Genomic DNA, 13587 nt, shown 5'->3' with positions numbered 1-13587 from the left:
GTATCATGTGGTCTTAACACATCATTTCTGCATTTGATACAGGATAATGAACATGTGATCAGGTCTTTAGCAGCCATTGAGGACAGTGAGGTCATATTTCTTTCTTTTTCTGAGAATTTGAGGGGGATTACTCCAACTTGCAGATGGCAGGCATTTCATATTATTATCATATTTTTATATGTATTATGTATTATTGCCCCGCCCCTCAAAGGGGAGGCAAGGAGTATTATTTTTGGCTTGGTTTGTTTGTTTGTTTGTTTGTTTGTTTGTTTGTTTGTTTGTTTGTTTGATAACACTCTAGCAGCTAGATCTCATTACATTTTGGGAACAGTAGGCCAAAGTTTCAATTTTTTCAGAATTTTAAAAAAATCTTTTTTTCCCATTTACTTAAAATTTCAAATGTCTGTAGCAACAAAATTATAGGTTGGATTCATACCAGATTTGGTTTATAGATTGCCAGTGACCCAGGATAGATGTGATTACATTTTTGGGAAAAGTTGGTCAAAGTTAAAGTTGTTTATGAATTTTTAAAATCTTTTTTCTTCTCTCATTTACTTACAATGGGTGAAATTTCACATGTTTATAAAAACATCCATTTTTATTCAATTCACTCCAGACTTGGCACATATGTAGAGGCAATTGATATGCTGATATCAGCACACATACAGACATGATGACATCAGCTGGATCCATGCCAAACTAAGCTACAATATGTGGGGCGGGGTTTGTTGTGCCTGGCACCACTTGGGTATATATTGTTATTATCATTATATTACAGGTTTGGTTGAGTTAATATATAAACAGCTGAAGATACTTTTATATGTATCTTTCAGTGTCATTTAATCCTGACAGTTTTACAGCAGCATTAGTTTTGGAATTTTAAATATACAAGTAGTATTTCCTTCACACTATCAAAATAATGTGTGTATTAACATCTTATGAATCATCTCTCATTGTGTTTTATTCATCATAAGCACTTTTGTATTAATGAATTTACCTCTGAGTATTAACTTCTTGGTACACCCATTGAATGGTTTTAAAATGTTCTGCTCTGACATTTTCTTTCAAATTGTCATCTGAAATATTAAAGAGAGCCAGTGACTCAGCACCAAACACTTCTACATACAAACCTTGATCATCTATGAAGCTAAGCACGAAATGGAGGCTCTTTTTAAATGCCAGGCATACTCACGCATGCATTTGTACACGTGCTTCAACACAATATATGTGACGAATTCAGTCACTCACAAGCTCCAACTTTGGAAGAGTAACTACTAATTTTCTAAATGAGTGTAGAGAATGGTTTCAGCATTTGAAACGTGTTGTAAAGTTCCAAGTCAGTTTATAATAAGCGGAAGTAACAGGCGCTTAATGTCACGTCGCTGTCATCCATTTTTTAATGCAAGTTGAATCTTTCAAAAGTGGCATTGTCTGACGCAACACAGAGCCAGAGCACACAACAGCTTCCTGTTTGCGATCTGAAACAAACCCAACAGGGTGAGAGGGGTGATGAGATTGGCAAATTATTTACGTTGTTTACACTGCAGCAGACAGACAGACGGACAGACAGACAGACAGACAGTGCCTTGGCTCTAGTCACAACAGGCAGCTCCACCAGTTGGAGCTTGTCTAGGCTGAATTAAGCAGTGAGACCCTCGGGGAACGGTTTGACCGGTTCTCTGGGAGTCTGTCTTTTTTCTGCTGTTGCACCGAAGCAGACACATTAAGTCAAAAAGGTGTGTTAACCTCCACATGTGTCTAGACTGAGATCTTATCTAACTCCTGAGATACTGGGAAACTGAGCAGCTCTGAATTAAGGCACAAATATACTTATGGTGTTTCTGTACAGACTGGGAATGTTGTCTGCCTAAATAAAAAGTACATTGTTGTCCATGAAGTAGGAATAATATGTTTTTGCCTGTGTTTTTGCCGGGGGGTGGGACCTTTCTGTGTGGAGTTTGCATGTTCTCCCCGTGTCTGCGTGGGTTCTCTCCGGGTACTCCGGCTTCCTCCCACCATCCAAAGACATGCACTAATAGGTTAATTGGTTAATCTAAATTGCCCATAGGTGTGAATGTGAGAGTGATTGTTTGTCTCTATATGTCAGCCCTGCGATGAACTGGCGACTTGTCCAGGGTGTACCCCGCCTTCGCCCCTATGTAGCTGGGATAGGCTCCAAGCGACCCCCGTGACCCTAGTGAGGATAAAGCGGGTTCAGAAAATGAATGAATGCCTGTGATTATGTGACTCATTCTTAATAGATAAAGTGTGACTGGGACTCAGTATGTCATCATCACACCTAATCTAAGGTTATTAGATGTGGATAAATAGGAATAAAAAGAGTAATATGTCTGAAAACAGAATTATTAACAGTGTATTATAGGTAGGGCGGGAGATCCTGGAAAAAATGTTTCGAGCAGGCTACATTTTGAAAATACACAGTCTAAAAGTCCACTCCCCTTTCTTCAGACTTCTCCCCAAAGCCACGCCTCCAGAGTACCAGAATGTGCAATGCTTGTTCCCGAGAGTTCACGAACACTGCGCAGCATCCATTCGCCCGCCTGCTGTACCCACCCACCCCCCACAATATCCCAGACATATCACCATTCAGTCATTTCAATGGGCCGGTTAAAATGATTGGATGGTGTTTTTTCAGTCCTGTCCATTCCACTGACGACTAAAATTTTTTTATTTTTGTGTTAGAGCATTTATTTTATTGGTTGCAATCAGGGTGTGAAGGGGATTTCAAGCAATATAGTAAAAAAATGCTCCAGTAAAACATCTCCTACACCACCTTTAACTATCACCATGTTAATCTAAATGTAAGGAATGGACAACTGAGGCAGAAATCCACAGCGTTTAATTATCAAAAGCTCTAGTAACAAAAACTTACATGTAACAGATAATAATTATCAATATAAAAATCAAGCTAACATGTTCTGTTTGCAGTTTGTATCCAACCACAGTTAGTTAGTGCAGTTTTCACCACCACAGTTGTACAAGTGACTACAAGATTTGATTCTAACAGCTCACAAATTATCATACCGGCTGTGAAGATGAAATGTTTCTCAGGATTCTCTCTAATAATTCATTTCTCTAAAGCATTTGTAAAACCTGTGAAGTGGTTTATGGCCATACAAATACATAATTTCTCAATAATGTGATTTTATTTATGAGCAAGCTGAAATGTCATATGATATCAGAGGTAACCTTTAAGGTCTTGTCTGTAAATATTGACTTTTTAAGAATCACACTCTTCAAACAGATGGATCTCCATTGAGTAGAAAGGAGTAAAAACAGACGGAATGATCAGTGCAAACGTTTGACTCTCTCCGAATGATGAAGAAGCAATTTGTGTTCTGTTGTCTTTAATTTTATTTAACAAGGTGAAAGAGGTGAAACATGATCTCATGTGTGTCGGGGAAAAGTTAAAAAAAGAAGTGAAGGTGAGAAGGCGTTCGGGTGGATGAAAATAGGTGTAGGGAATCCAGAAATGGCTGCTATAGTTTACCCACGCAGAACAGTGTCTACACAGTCACAACATAAAAAGGCTGAGTGAAAAAATAAAAAACAAAAAAAAAAGCTGTTTAGTGTTAACAATATAACAAATTGTGTAAAGCTAAAAAAAAATGTTGAATACACCTCATCCCTAGTAATCTAACAAGTGCAATAATGATATGATTAAAAAGTGCAATTTGTGTTGTCTGGACACATATGGAAAAAGTTACACAGCGCTAACTGAAGAGTGTAACAAAGATATTTACATTTCACAAAACATTACTGTCACAGATAATGATATTCTAGGCCCTTATATTTGATTGGGGGATTTAGCTCTATGTTTAATTTTTGATTGACTGTTATACAAATGAGTGCTTCAAGCGACGTCCACACTAATAATAATAATAACACTATGGCCTACTTTTTGTCTTGTGCCACTCTTAAGACATTTATTGTTAAGCATTTTGTGTTTTTATCTGTAAACATGCAATAGAAAGAAAGTTTATTTACTTGTTTAGTTACTTATGCTGGTGTTCTCAGTGTTTTGAGAAAACTATCATAAAGCAAGCATCAAAAATGATAGCAGACCCTCAACATCCCATTTGGTCTGAATATGAAATGCTTCCTTCAGGTACAAGACTCAAGTGAAGCGCTGAAGCACTTACATATTTCTATCATGTCTGCTTTTATTACTTCGCCCCCCAAAGGGGAGGCGAGGAGTATGGTTTTTGGTTTGGTTTGTTTGTTTCTTTGTTTGTTTGTTTACATTCTAGCAGCAAAACTATTGGTTGAATTTATACCAAACTGGGTTTATAGATTGCCAGTGACCCAAAATAGATCTCATTACATTTTGGGAACAGTAGGTTAAAGTTCAATTGTTTTTTTTATGAATTTTTAAAATCTTTTTTTCCCATTTACTTATGCTGGGAGAAATTTCAAATATCTGTAGCAGCAAAACCATTGGTTGAATTCATACCAAATTGGGTTTATGGATTGCCAGCAACCCAGAATACATGTGATTACATTCTGGGAAAAGTAGGTCAAAGCTGAAACATTTTTGTTTTTTTTAATCTTTTTTTTTCTCCCATTTACTTATAATGGGCAAAATGTTAAATGTCTATAAAAACATAAATTTTTATTTCAATTTACTGCAAACTTGGCACATATGTAGAGGCAATTGATAACATACATAGACATGATGACATCAGCTGGATCAATGCCAAAATAAGCTACAATTTAATAAGCAACAATCCGAGGGCTGGGGTTTGTTGTCCCTGGCAACACTTGTTGTTTTTATGCTGATATAAATGAATGAATGAGTGTTTTGGGCCACTTTTAGTTTTGTTGTTTTTGCAGGGTTGAAATGAGTGTACATATTTATTTCTCATTCTCTGTTCTTCAGATACAACAAGAAAACACAGAAATTATGTGCACATACAAAAAACTGAACTAAATGGGTTCTAAAGGTAAAAGGCAGCAGTTGTTGTGCAGTTAAATTCTGCTCTTTATCATGACATTACTGGCTACTTTCACAGTAAGCAAACTGTTGCTTAAGCACATTATAGTAATTCCAGTCCTTGTCATGAGTGTGATGTTGCGAGCTTATTCTTGAAACAGTAAAGTGGACAGGCATCATTGTCATTTTAATATTTTAAGACACACTGTAGTGTGGACATTAGCCAACCTGATTATGTTCAAATGTTAGTACAGTAGGCTTCACCGCTGTAGTAGTACACTAATGTAAAATCCTCAAAATCACAGAAATAAAAAGCAAAACAGAAACTAATCTACAAACCCTCAGAAAAAAAGGCAGCAAAGGAAATAAATTCCCTTTGTTCTGTTTTGTCTTTTTGCAGACAAACTGTGTCTCTACAGTGTAACAGATGGTCTACAATAACTAGACATGTTCAAGTACTAACAAAATACCTGCTTGATTTTTTTCTTTGTGAATAACAATATCCAACTCAGACATTATGAGAGTTGGATGGTTTATCAAATATAAACCATCTAGCATTTTTTTTTGTGCTAATCTGAAAAGCATAATTACCACTCCACTGGAGTAATTTGGTGCGAATGAATTACCAATGTAGCTCTAATATAATGTTTGCCCCAATGTATATGACTTGTGTTTGTACTTTGGGGAGTCTGTGTTCGGTACCAGATGAAAACCTACACAGGCTGCCTCTCATATTTGATTAATATGACGTTAACGTTACATAAACTGCACACTATCCTGATGGTCTTGTTGCTTGGTGACACTACTCCAGACCTTGTCCTTCAAATTCTTGTCTTTGTGATTTTAGTTTCCTTTGTCATTAAGTTTAGGGTGGCAAGGAACATGCCATCATTTTTATGTTATGACATCCGTTCTGCGGTGGTTGAAGCCCCGGAGCTGCATCACTCACCATGTCAGTTTCCTTTAGTACCGCTCTTATTTTTCATAATTTGATACATGCAGTCCTACTTATCATTCGTTACAGCCTCCCACTGACTAACAACCACTTCACCAGTTCATTGAGGCAAAGCTGAAAGCACCAAATCCCAGGACTGAATGTGAAGCTTCAGCAGTTAAACATCTGTCAGTTGACTTTATTTTCAAGTTTGTGCCATATTGGTCTGAACGTCTACAGCATAAACCCATCTGTGTCTCGTCCAGACTTCAGTGACCAGCTGTTGGAGGTGGTCGGCCTGGAAGGGGCGATCGAGATGGGTCAGATCTACACAGGACTGAAGAGCGCAGGACGCAGACTGGCTCAATGCACTAACGTCACCATCAGGTCAGAACCTCCTGTCTCTCAGCTGCTTACCTTCATCTTTTCCCACATTTAATCCAACCTCCTGCCATCAGTGGCTTTCTGATCTCGTCCTCCAGTCTCACCTTCATCCTCCCCTCTCTCCTTCCTCCTTCTGGTAAACCAACTGGAAGCTGAACTGAAACATCCCTATTCTATACATGCATGATCAAAAATGTATTTCCTGAGTGTGTTGTACCTTTAAAGGGTGTATCTAATAAATTATGTATCGGAGCTACATATTGAGAGAGCTGTTGGATGCTGGAACTGAGTAGAAACCAACCTTACAACATCTGTTTGACTGACCCAAGATCTTCTGACCACTTTTTCTTTCTGGCAGATTTATGTCTGAAAAGATGTTGTGGTTACTTTTGCGAGGTTCAGCCTATTTACCATCCAAAGTGGACCCGTTACTGTACCAAAAGAAGTGACATTCACAAGTTGTTCTCTCACTTGTTCAGCAAACCGCCCCTAATATTTTCCTAGACCAGAATTAAAAGAGCATTCATCACAGTCATTCTCCCATACCATGTTGCTCTAGCTGGAGAGGCATGCATGAAAGACTTAAACCAACTTTAAGCGTATGTGATGTGTGCGTGTGTGTCTGTGCATGCATGTGTGTGTATGTACAGTGGGGCTGTGAGTTTAAACAGTGGGGGCCTGTCTGGGAATGAGTCTCATGGGAACAAAGGGTGCAGTGTTTGACCCTGTCCTGGGACAGTGTGAACAGGCCTCTCATGCCTCAGAGGTGTGTGTGATCTGACCTTCACAACCTCCCACCCTCTCCCTCTCTCCCCTCTCTTTGCCCTACCCCCACCCCTCCTGCCCGTCCCCCTGCTCTCTCTTAACAGGACGTCCCGGCGGCTGCCGATGCAGATCGATGGCGAACCCTGGATGCAGCCACCCTGCACGGTGAGAGTGAACGTCGCCACTGCAGCTCTTCTGTTCACAACCAACATACACAGCCTGGCATTGAACCAACTTTAGCTTTTATTACAGGAAGCATTCACTGTGGTACACACAGTACACACAAATTCTGTGCAATGTCACAGCAAATGTCACAGTATTTCAGTCCACAGTTGGATTAATTTACCAAGGTCTTGTGTTGATGACGGGAAAGTAAAGCCGCTGCTTAAAGTCTTCTCGAGCACATCCCAAAGACCTGGACTCTGTGGTCACCAATCCATGTATGAAAATGATGTCTCATGTTCCCTCAACCACTCTTTGTCAATTTGAGCCAAAATCCATAGATGGAAAAACCTGGTCAGTCAGTATATTCAGGTTCAGTTTAGTTCATTTTATGGACACAGAACGTTGCTGAACCTAGACCTGACCGACTGAAGCAACCCCAGATTATAAAACTGCCCCCACAGGCTTGGACTGTAGGCACTATGCATTATGGGTAATCATTTCATCCTTTTCTCCTCTCAATCTGATACACCCATCACTCTGGAACTGGGTCAATGTGAACTCATCAGACCACATGTCCTTTTTCCATTGAAACACAGTCCAATCTTTTAGTGCTCTATGAAATTGATGTTTTAGGACTTTTTTTTAACAAATGACAATCTACTCACTGCATCAGTTAGTTAGAGTTAGAGTTAGAGTTAGAGAAGTTGTCGCAATTGAAACATATTCATCTCTGCAGTTATTATCAAATGACAGGATCTGAATTATTGTCCTACACTACTATGGAGTTGACATGTCACAGGAAATACAACCTGGATTTGTGCAGTACTGTTTACGTAGGGGTTTGTAAAAAAATAAATAAAATAAAATAAAAAATGACAGTATATTTCTGCAAATAGATTTTCTATAAAACGGTATCCTGTATTTCATTGTAGCTCATTTTAGAACAAAGAAAATATTTGTCATTTCAAACAAGGTACTCTGGTAAATGTTTTATCATCAATAAAATCTCATGTGTTTCCATCCTTTTCCCTGGATAATGAACTTAGGTTATCTCTTACATCTGATATAATGTATTTTAGTGTTTAATCAAGCTACTCTTTTCAAAATATACATTAATAAACTTCTTTGCTTCTTCCTTTCACTATACAGATAAGTATAATATGCTGTATTACTTGTATAACCTGAGCACATCAACCATTACTTAGTCATTCGAACATTTTCCATCCTGTCATAGCTGTCATCATGAAGGTGGAAGATCAAGAGCTTTCTGTTGCGCACTGTAGATTACTTTCAAGGCCAAACTGAATGATTTTTTTTTAAGTCTGTTGTGAAAAGCCAGGAAATGATGTCAACCAGGTATAGTTGAGAGAAAAAGAAGAGAACAGATGACTCCTCCAGTCTGCCTACATCATGTTCTTCCTGTTGTTCTTACAGGTCAGGATCACACACAAGAACCAGGTCCCCATGTTACTGGGCCCACCTCAGAAGACACCCTTCTTTTTCTTCAAGAAACGCAACCGGAGCCGTGACTAAAGACACAGATGTGCACCCAAACACACATACAGAACATATATGCACACACACATAACTGTATACCACCCACTGTATAGGCAGCTCTGGAAGACCACCGGTACGTTGTTCCCACATTGGAGATTTTAATGTGGAAAGTTCGTTTAGAGGATCACATTTGGCAAGAGGAACATTCCCAACAATAAACCCCCAAAGGAACCTGCAGCGATGGCTCCCAAAGCTAAAAGACTCTCAGTATACCGACCTATTCCTGTGTGAGCACCCTCTTCTCATCATGGATTTAGTCTCAGCCTCCTGCAAATGCCTAGTCTCTAAGACCAAGCAGCCCCCTGCCCAAATACTCAGCCATATACCAGTGCCACACTGCCCGCTAAAAACACGAATGAAGAGAGAGTGTAGGATGTAGAACAAAAACGGCGATCCAGCACACTATGATGAGAAGAGACGGAACGATTAAGGTTGCCCGGCAGTAAACTGGGCTGTTCAAAAGGCCGGTGAGTAAGCAGAGCGAGATCCTCGTCTTGGTTAAAACACCTGTATGAATAATGGAACAGCGGCTGCTTGTAAGAGCCCTCGCTGCAGGGCTTCCCCACAGACTGACAACACAGCAGTGGAAAAGCCTCATCCATTATTGACTTATTTTGTTTGTGGGTTGATGGCAGCGGGGCGTAACAGTGGCCTGGAATGGGTGGAAACATGCAGGGATTTTAGCCTCTTAGCATCACTGGCCTACAAAAAACAAATCCTTTAACTTGTACTCACACACTGTGGTGATGATCTGGACTTAGACTTGAGGCAGAGGACGATCCTGTCTAGTTATACGAGCGGAGTCTAGATTGACAGTAGACGTCCGAGAGGTTGTAGTTCTGGTGCTTCTATACTTTCTCGACACAATTTACCTTGATGGTTGATGCGGTTTAACACTTCCATCTAAACTGACTCACCATCGTATGCCATAGGACACTTCTAGCAGGTCAGGGATTGAAATAAATCCTCTCAAGGGTGCAACAACAGTGCCCCCATTGGTTTTTATTTACCAGAGCACTGACAGGAGAACTAAAATTATCTCTTTCTTTTTCAGCGAGGGTCTATCGCTCCTCCCGTGAAACCCTACGCCTAATTACCCTGTCAAACATCAGTGTGTGCAGTGAGTGCAAATCCTGGAGCGTGTCCCTGCTGCGAGGTGCTGGGTGGCTTTAACACATCCACAGTTCAGTTAAATACACCAAATGAAGACGTGATGCTAAAGAAACAGACAAAACAGAAAGAATTGTGTTTTTACTATAAAATATTAAAGAATAACTAAATATATGTTAATAATCTGTTGACCAGGGACCTTAGATCATTGTTTATAACGAATGTATCCAACATGAATATATTCATGTCCCCAAAATATGGCAAATTATATGATACAACATGTGCAGATAAAGTATATGTATATTTCTGGAAAGTAGGTGTAGCTCACATATACAGTACACACGAATGTGTTTTGAATATATCATTGTTATTAATGTGAAAATCTTAGCTTAGAGGGGTTCAGATCAGTATTCTTCACCATGCAGAGCTGCTGCAGTCACTCTCTGGGGACAGTTTTCCACTTTTCCTATTCGCAGTTGTTTAGATATGTAAAAAAAAATATATATATCCTCTTCATCAGTTTGACAGTTTCATGTATAGGAATTGTAAGAATGTGTAATAAAATAGTCTCACCTTAAAATACATTAGATACAAAAGCTTTTACCTGCATTTGCTTGTCTTTTTTAGTACATCAACTGGATTGTGTCATCAAGTGATAACAAAATAACCATATTTTGTACATAATAGCTGGATGTAGAGCTAGACAAATTAACAAAGTGAGCATATATTAGGTTAATGTGTATCATCTTTACTAAGAAACTGTATATGATAAGAAACAGAAATGTGCTGTATAGAAATAATAAAGATGCAGATGTACACCAGGGGTTAAATAGTGATATAGTTACAATTTCTCCAACACTGACAAATGTATTCTGTTTGCACAAGGGAAACTATTTTGCAATTTACACCAAAGTACACGCACACTATCATGATGAATGTTATGTACTGTCCCACAGGTCTGTAATAGACCTCCATGTTCCTTTTTTTTTCTTTCTAGTTTTCAAGTCACAGTTTTTACTTTAATTTAGGAACCAAAGCACTAGGTTAGGTTCAGGGTTAAAACATCATAGTATGGAAAAAAATAAAACTTTTTCTCAGCATAAATCACCTGGTAGAAAGCGTTGCTACCAAAAGTGGGCCGAGACAACACCTGAGTGCAATTAGAATCTGCCTTTATTTTTTCAGCTGTACAATGTCCCACATAGGACGTCATAGTGTAAAGCTTATTTTTATTGCCCAATATCACAAACCACAGAATCACTTAATATGCGACTTAACCTTTGTGCAAAAAGCCCTTTAACTCTTAATTCACCTCATTATATTTTGTGATACTTTATCAACTTGCAAAAACACTGCATAGATTTTTTATTCTATCGTCTACATGCAAAAGTGAATTTATTTTGTGTTGTGTTTTAAGATATAAATATGAGATAGCAGTGTTGTATCTATCTTCAGCTGGGTATGTAGAATGTTTTAACAAAATGTTATGCATAATATTGAAATAGATTTAAATACTGCAATATATGGCGCTGTTAGTAAAATATCATAGAGCACTGAATTTTAACCCCTGTATCATATCGCTATAGTCTTGGCAATACACAGCCCTAGTTTTATGGTTTACTATCATTTAAAACTTTTGATGATATATCTATGATGTATTTTTAGAACTCTTCATAATCATTTGCCATTTCAGCATCAAAATGTGCCATTATGCAGACTGTGAGTTGAGATTAGCACTGATTCCTTAGAGTTTAATGAAAAAAAATCAAAGTGGAGGTAAAAGATGTTTGCAGCGTGAGTTAGACATTTGTGGAAAACTGTCTTTATCCCTGCTGGAAGTACTCTGAGAGCGCAGGGCAGAGAGTGTCCAGATGTTCTGCTGGTACAAACTGAGCTCCACTGTGGGTGAGGCTTTGATGCCTTCACACCCTGGTTCCCTTTAAACACACTGAGTCACCGCTCTCGCACCCAGGCTCCACGAAAACAGGTGCGGCAATGGCGATATTTATCCAACCGGGACACAATTCTCAATTCCAGCTCCATTTCAGCCTCTTAGATCCATTACACCAGTTTGATTTCACAGATTCAACCATGGAAATCACTGGTTTGATAATAACTGTAATAACATCTGCAGCACATGTTCATGACTTTTGTAGTTCACGATGGAGCCTGGGTGTCGAGAGAACTCAGTGGGAAAAGAGTGCATGTTTACAGTAACTTACATTTATTGAAAGAATGGTTTTAGATAGTTAAATTTACCAAGTGTATATATTTGTTTATAATATTTTATCTGAAGTTAACTCTCATCACCGCATGCCTGCTGAAACAAAAGGAGTGAACAAAAGGAGAGTGTGCATCAGACTATTCAAACTCATTTCTTTGCTTAAAATTCCATATATCTGATATATTTATTTGTTGTGGTTTTCTTTTTTTTTTGGTAGCATGTTTATAATCATGTTCAAGAAAAGACAGTGTAGAAGCTGTCTTGTAAAATTGAAAAAAAAGAAAAATAGAAAAAGAAAAGAAAGTACAGCTCCCAGATGAAGTGTCTAGCATTACAACATCTAGTTGTGATTTACCGTCGGATCAGGGGTGAAACAACGCGAACGCCCACACAGAGTCTGTCTGAGTGGATTCCCAATGTGTGTCACAACTCATGTCTATTCCTGTCCTCTGAAATAATCAATAGCCTTAAATACAAATTGACCCATTCTGTGCTTAAAGCTTCGCAGGGCTCATGACACAAACAAGCAGACTAAACCGAAACGGGTAGCAACAGATTTCACAGAAAGGATCATTCTAAAAGAATAAACCGCTTTAACCCTCAAAGACCTAAACAGCTGCTGGCAACCAAAAGCATCTATTCATGTGAAATGTTTAATAACTTTTCAGACACAAATCCTATTAATATATTGAAATAATTCATGTAAAATACAGTTTTCCAGCAGCATCAGATATGACCCATTTGGAGATAACAGTCATCGTCTGCAACACTGATTCATCAATAAAACCCATGTAGCTTGGCCAATTACACTGGAACTAGATGCTTGATTTAAGTTCAGTTAATGATATGTTGAAAAAGTCACTTTTGTCTCAGTTTTTGCCCCTCGGCCAACTTCTGGCTGAAAGAGTATTGTAATCATTTTGTCGTCTGTCTCGGTCTGTCTGTCCATTCAATGACATAATCACATTATCTGAAGAATGCATTGGGATATCTGCACCAAATTTATACTGTGGATACATCTTGGCGCAGAGCAGAAGCCTATTGAAAATAGGTGACCTTGATCTACTTTTTCAAGGTCAAATGGCCTTGTGCAGTTATAATATCTGAGTATTTTCAAATATAAATATATATGTAATAAGTTTTACACAAACACAATCTAATCTAAATTATAGGGCAGTAACTTTCAACAGAATCTTACACTATATTTGGCTGAGGGATATTAAAAGTGTGCAGCACGTTATGTTTTCTGTTTTGATAAAATAACTTGGAATTTACTCTGAGCCTTTGTGAACATGTACATTATCAATTAAGTAGTTACAGAAAAATATCTGATTTTCACTGAAAAATGCAAATACAGAGGATAATTTTATTATAAATGGTGATAGAAAATGTTACAGAAAAATTCATTTGGGCACAGTTACTGATTGACTTTATTGAGCACTCAAGAAACGTTTAAGGAAACCAAACAAAATACCTTTAAGGAAGTTGCCAAAA

At 38.3% G+C, this 13587-nt stretch overlaps 1 protein-coding gene across 1 annotated transcript in view; it reads left to right on the top strand.

Annotated features, from left to right (window-relative positions):
• The window catches only part of LOC115412330 (diacylglycerol kinase beta), a 125661-nt gene extending 112987 nt beyond the window's left edge, over positions 1-12674 (top strand). Inside the window, 3 exon segments of the mRNA XM_075353450.1 lie at positions 6155-6275; positions 7142-7202; positions 8637-12674. Coding sequence (XP_075209565.1) covers positions 6155-6275; positions 7142-7202; positions 8637-8735 — 281 coding nt within the window. The 3' untranslated portion in view covers positions 8736-12674.
• The last annotated feature ends 913 nt before the right edge of the window (positions 12675-13587 follow it).

Source organism: Sphaeramia orbicularis, chromosome 21 (assembly GCF_902148855.1).
Source record: "Sphaeramia orbicularis chromosome 21, fSphaOr1.1, whole genome shotgun sequence".
NCBI lineage: Eukaryota > Metazoa > Chordata > Actinopteri > Kurtiformes > Apogonidae > Sphaeramia > Sphaeramia orbicularis.
Note: the sequence above shows the minus strand (reverse complement) of the source record. Positions and strands in the feature narration are given on the sequence as shown.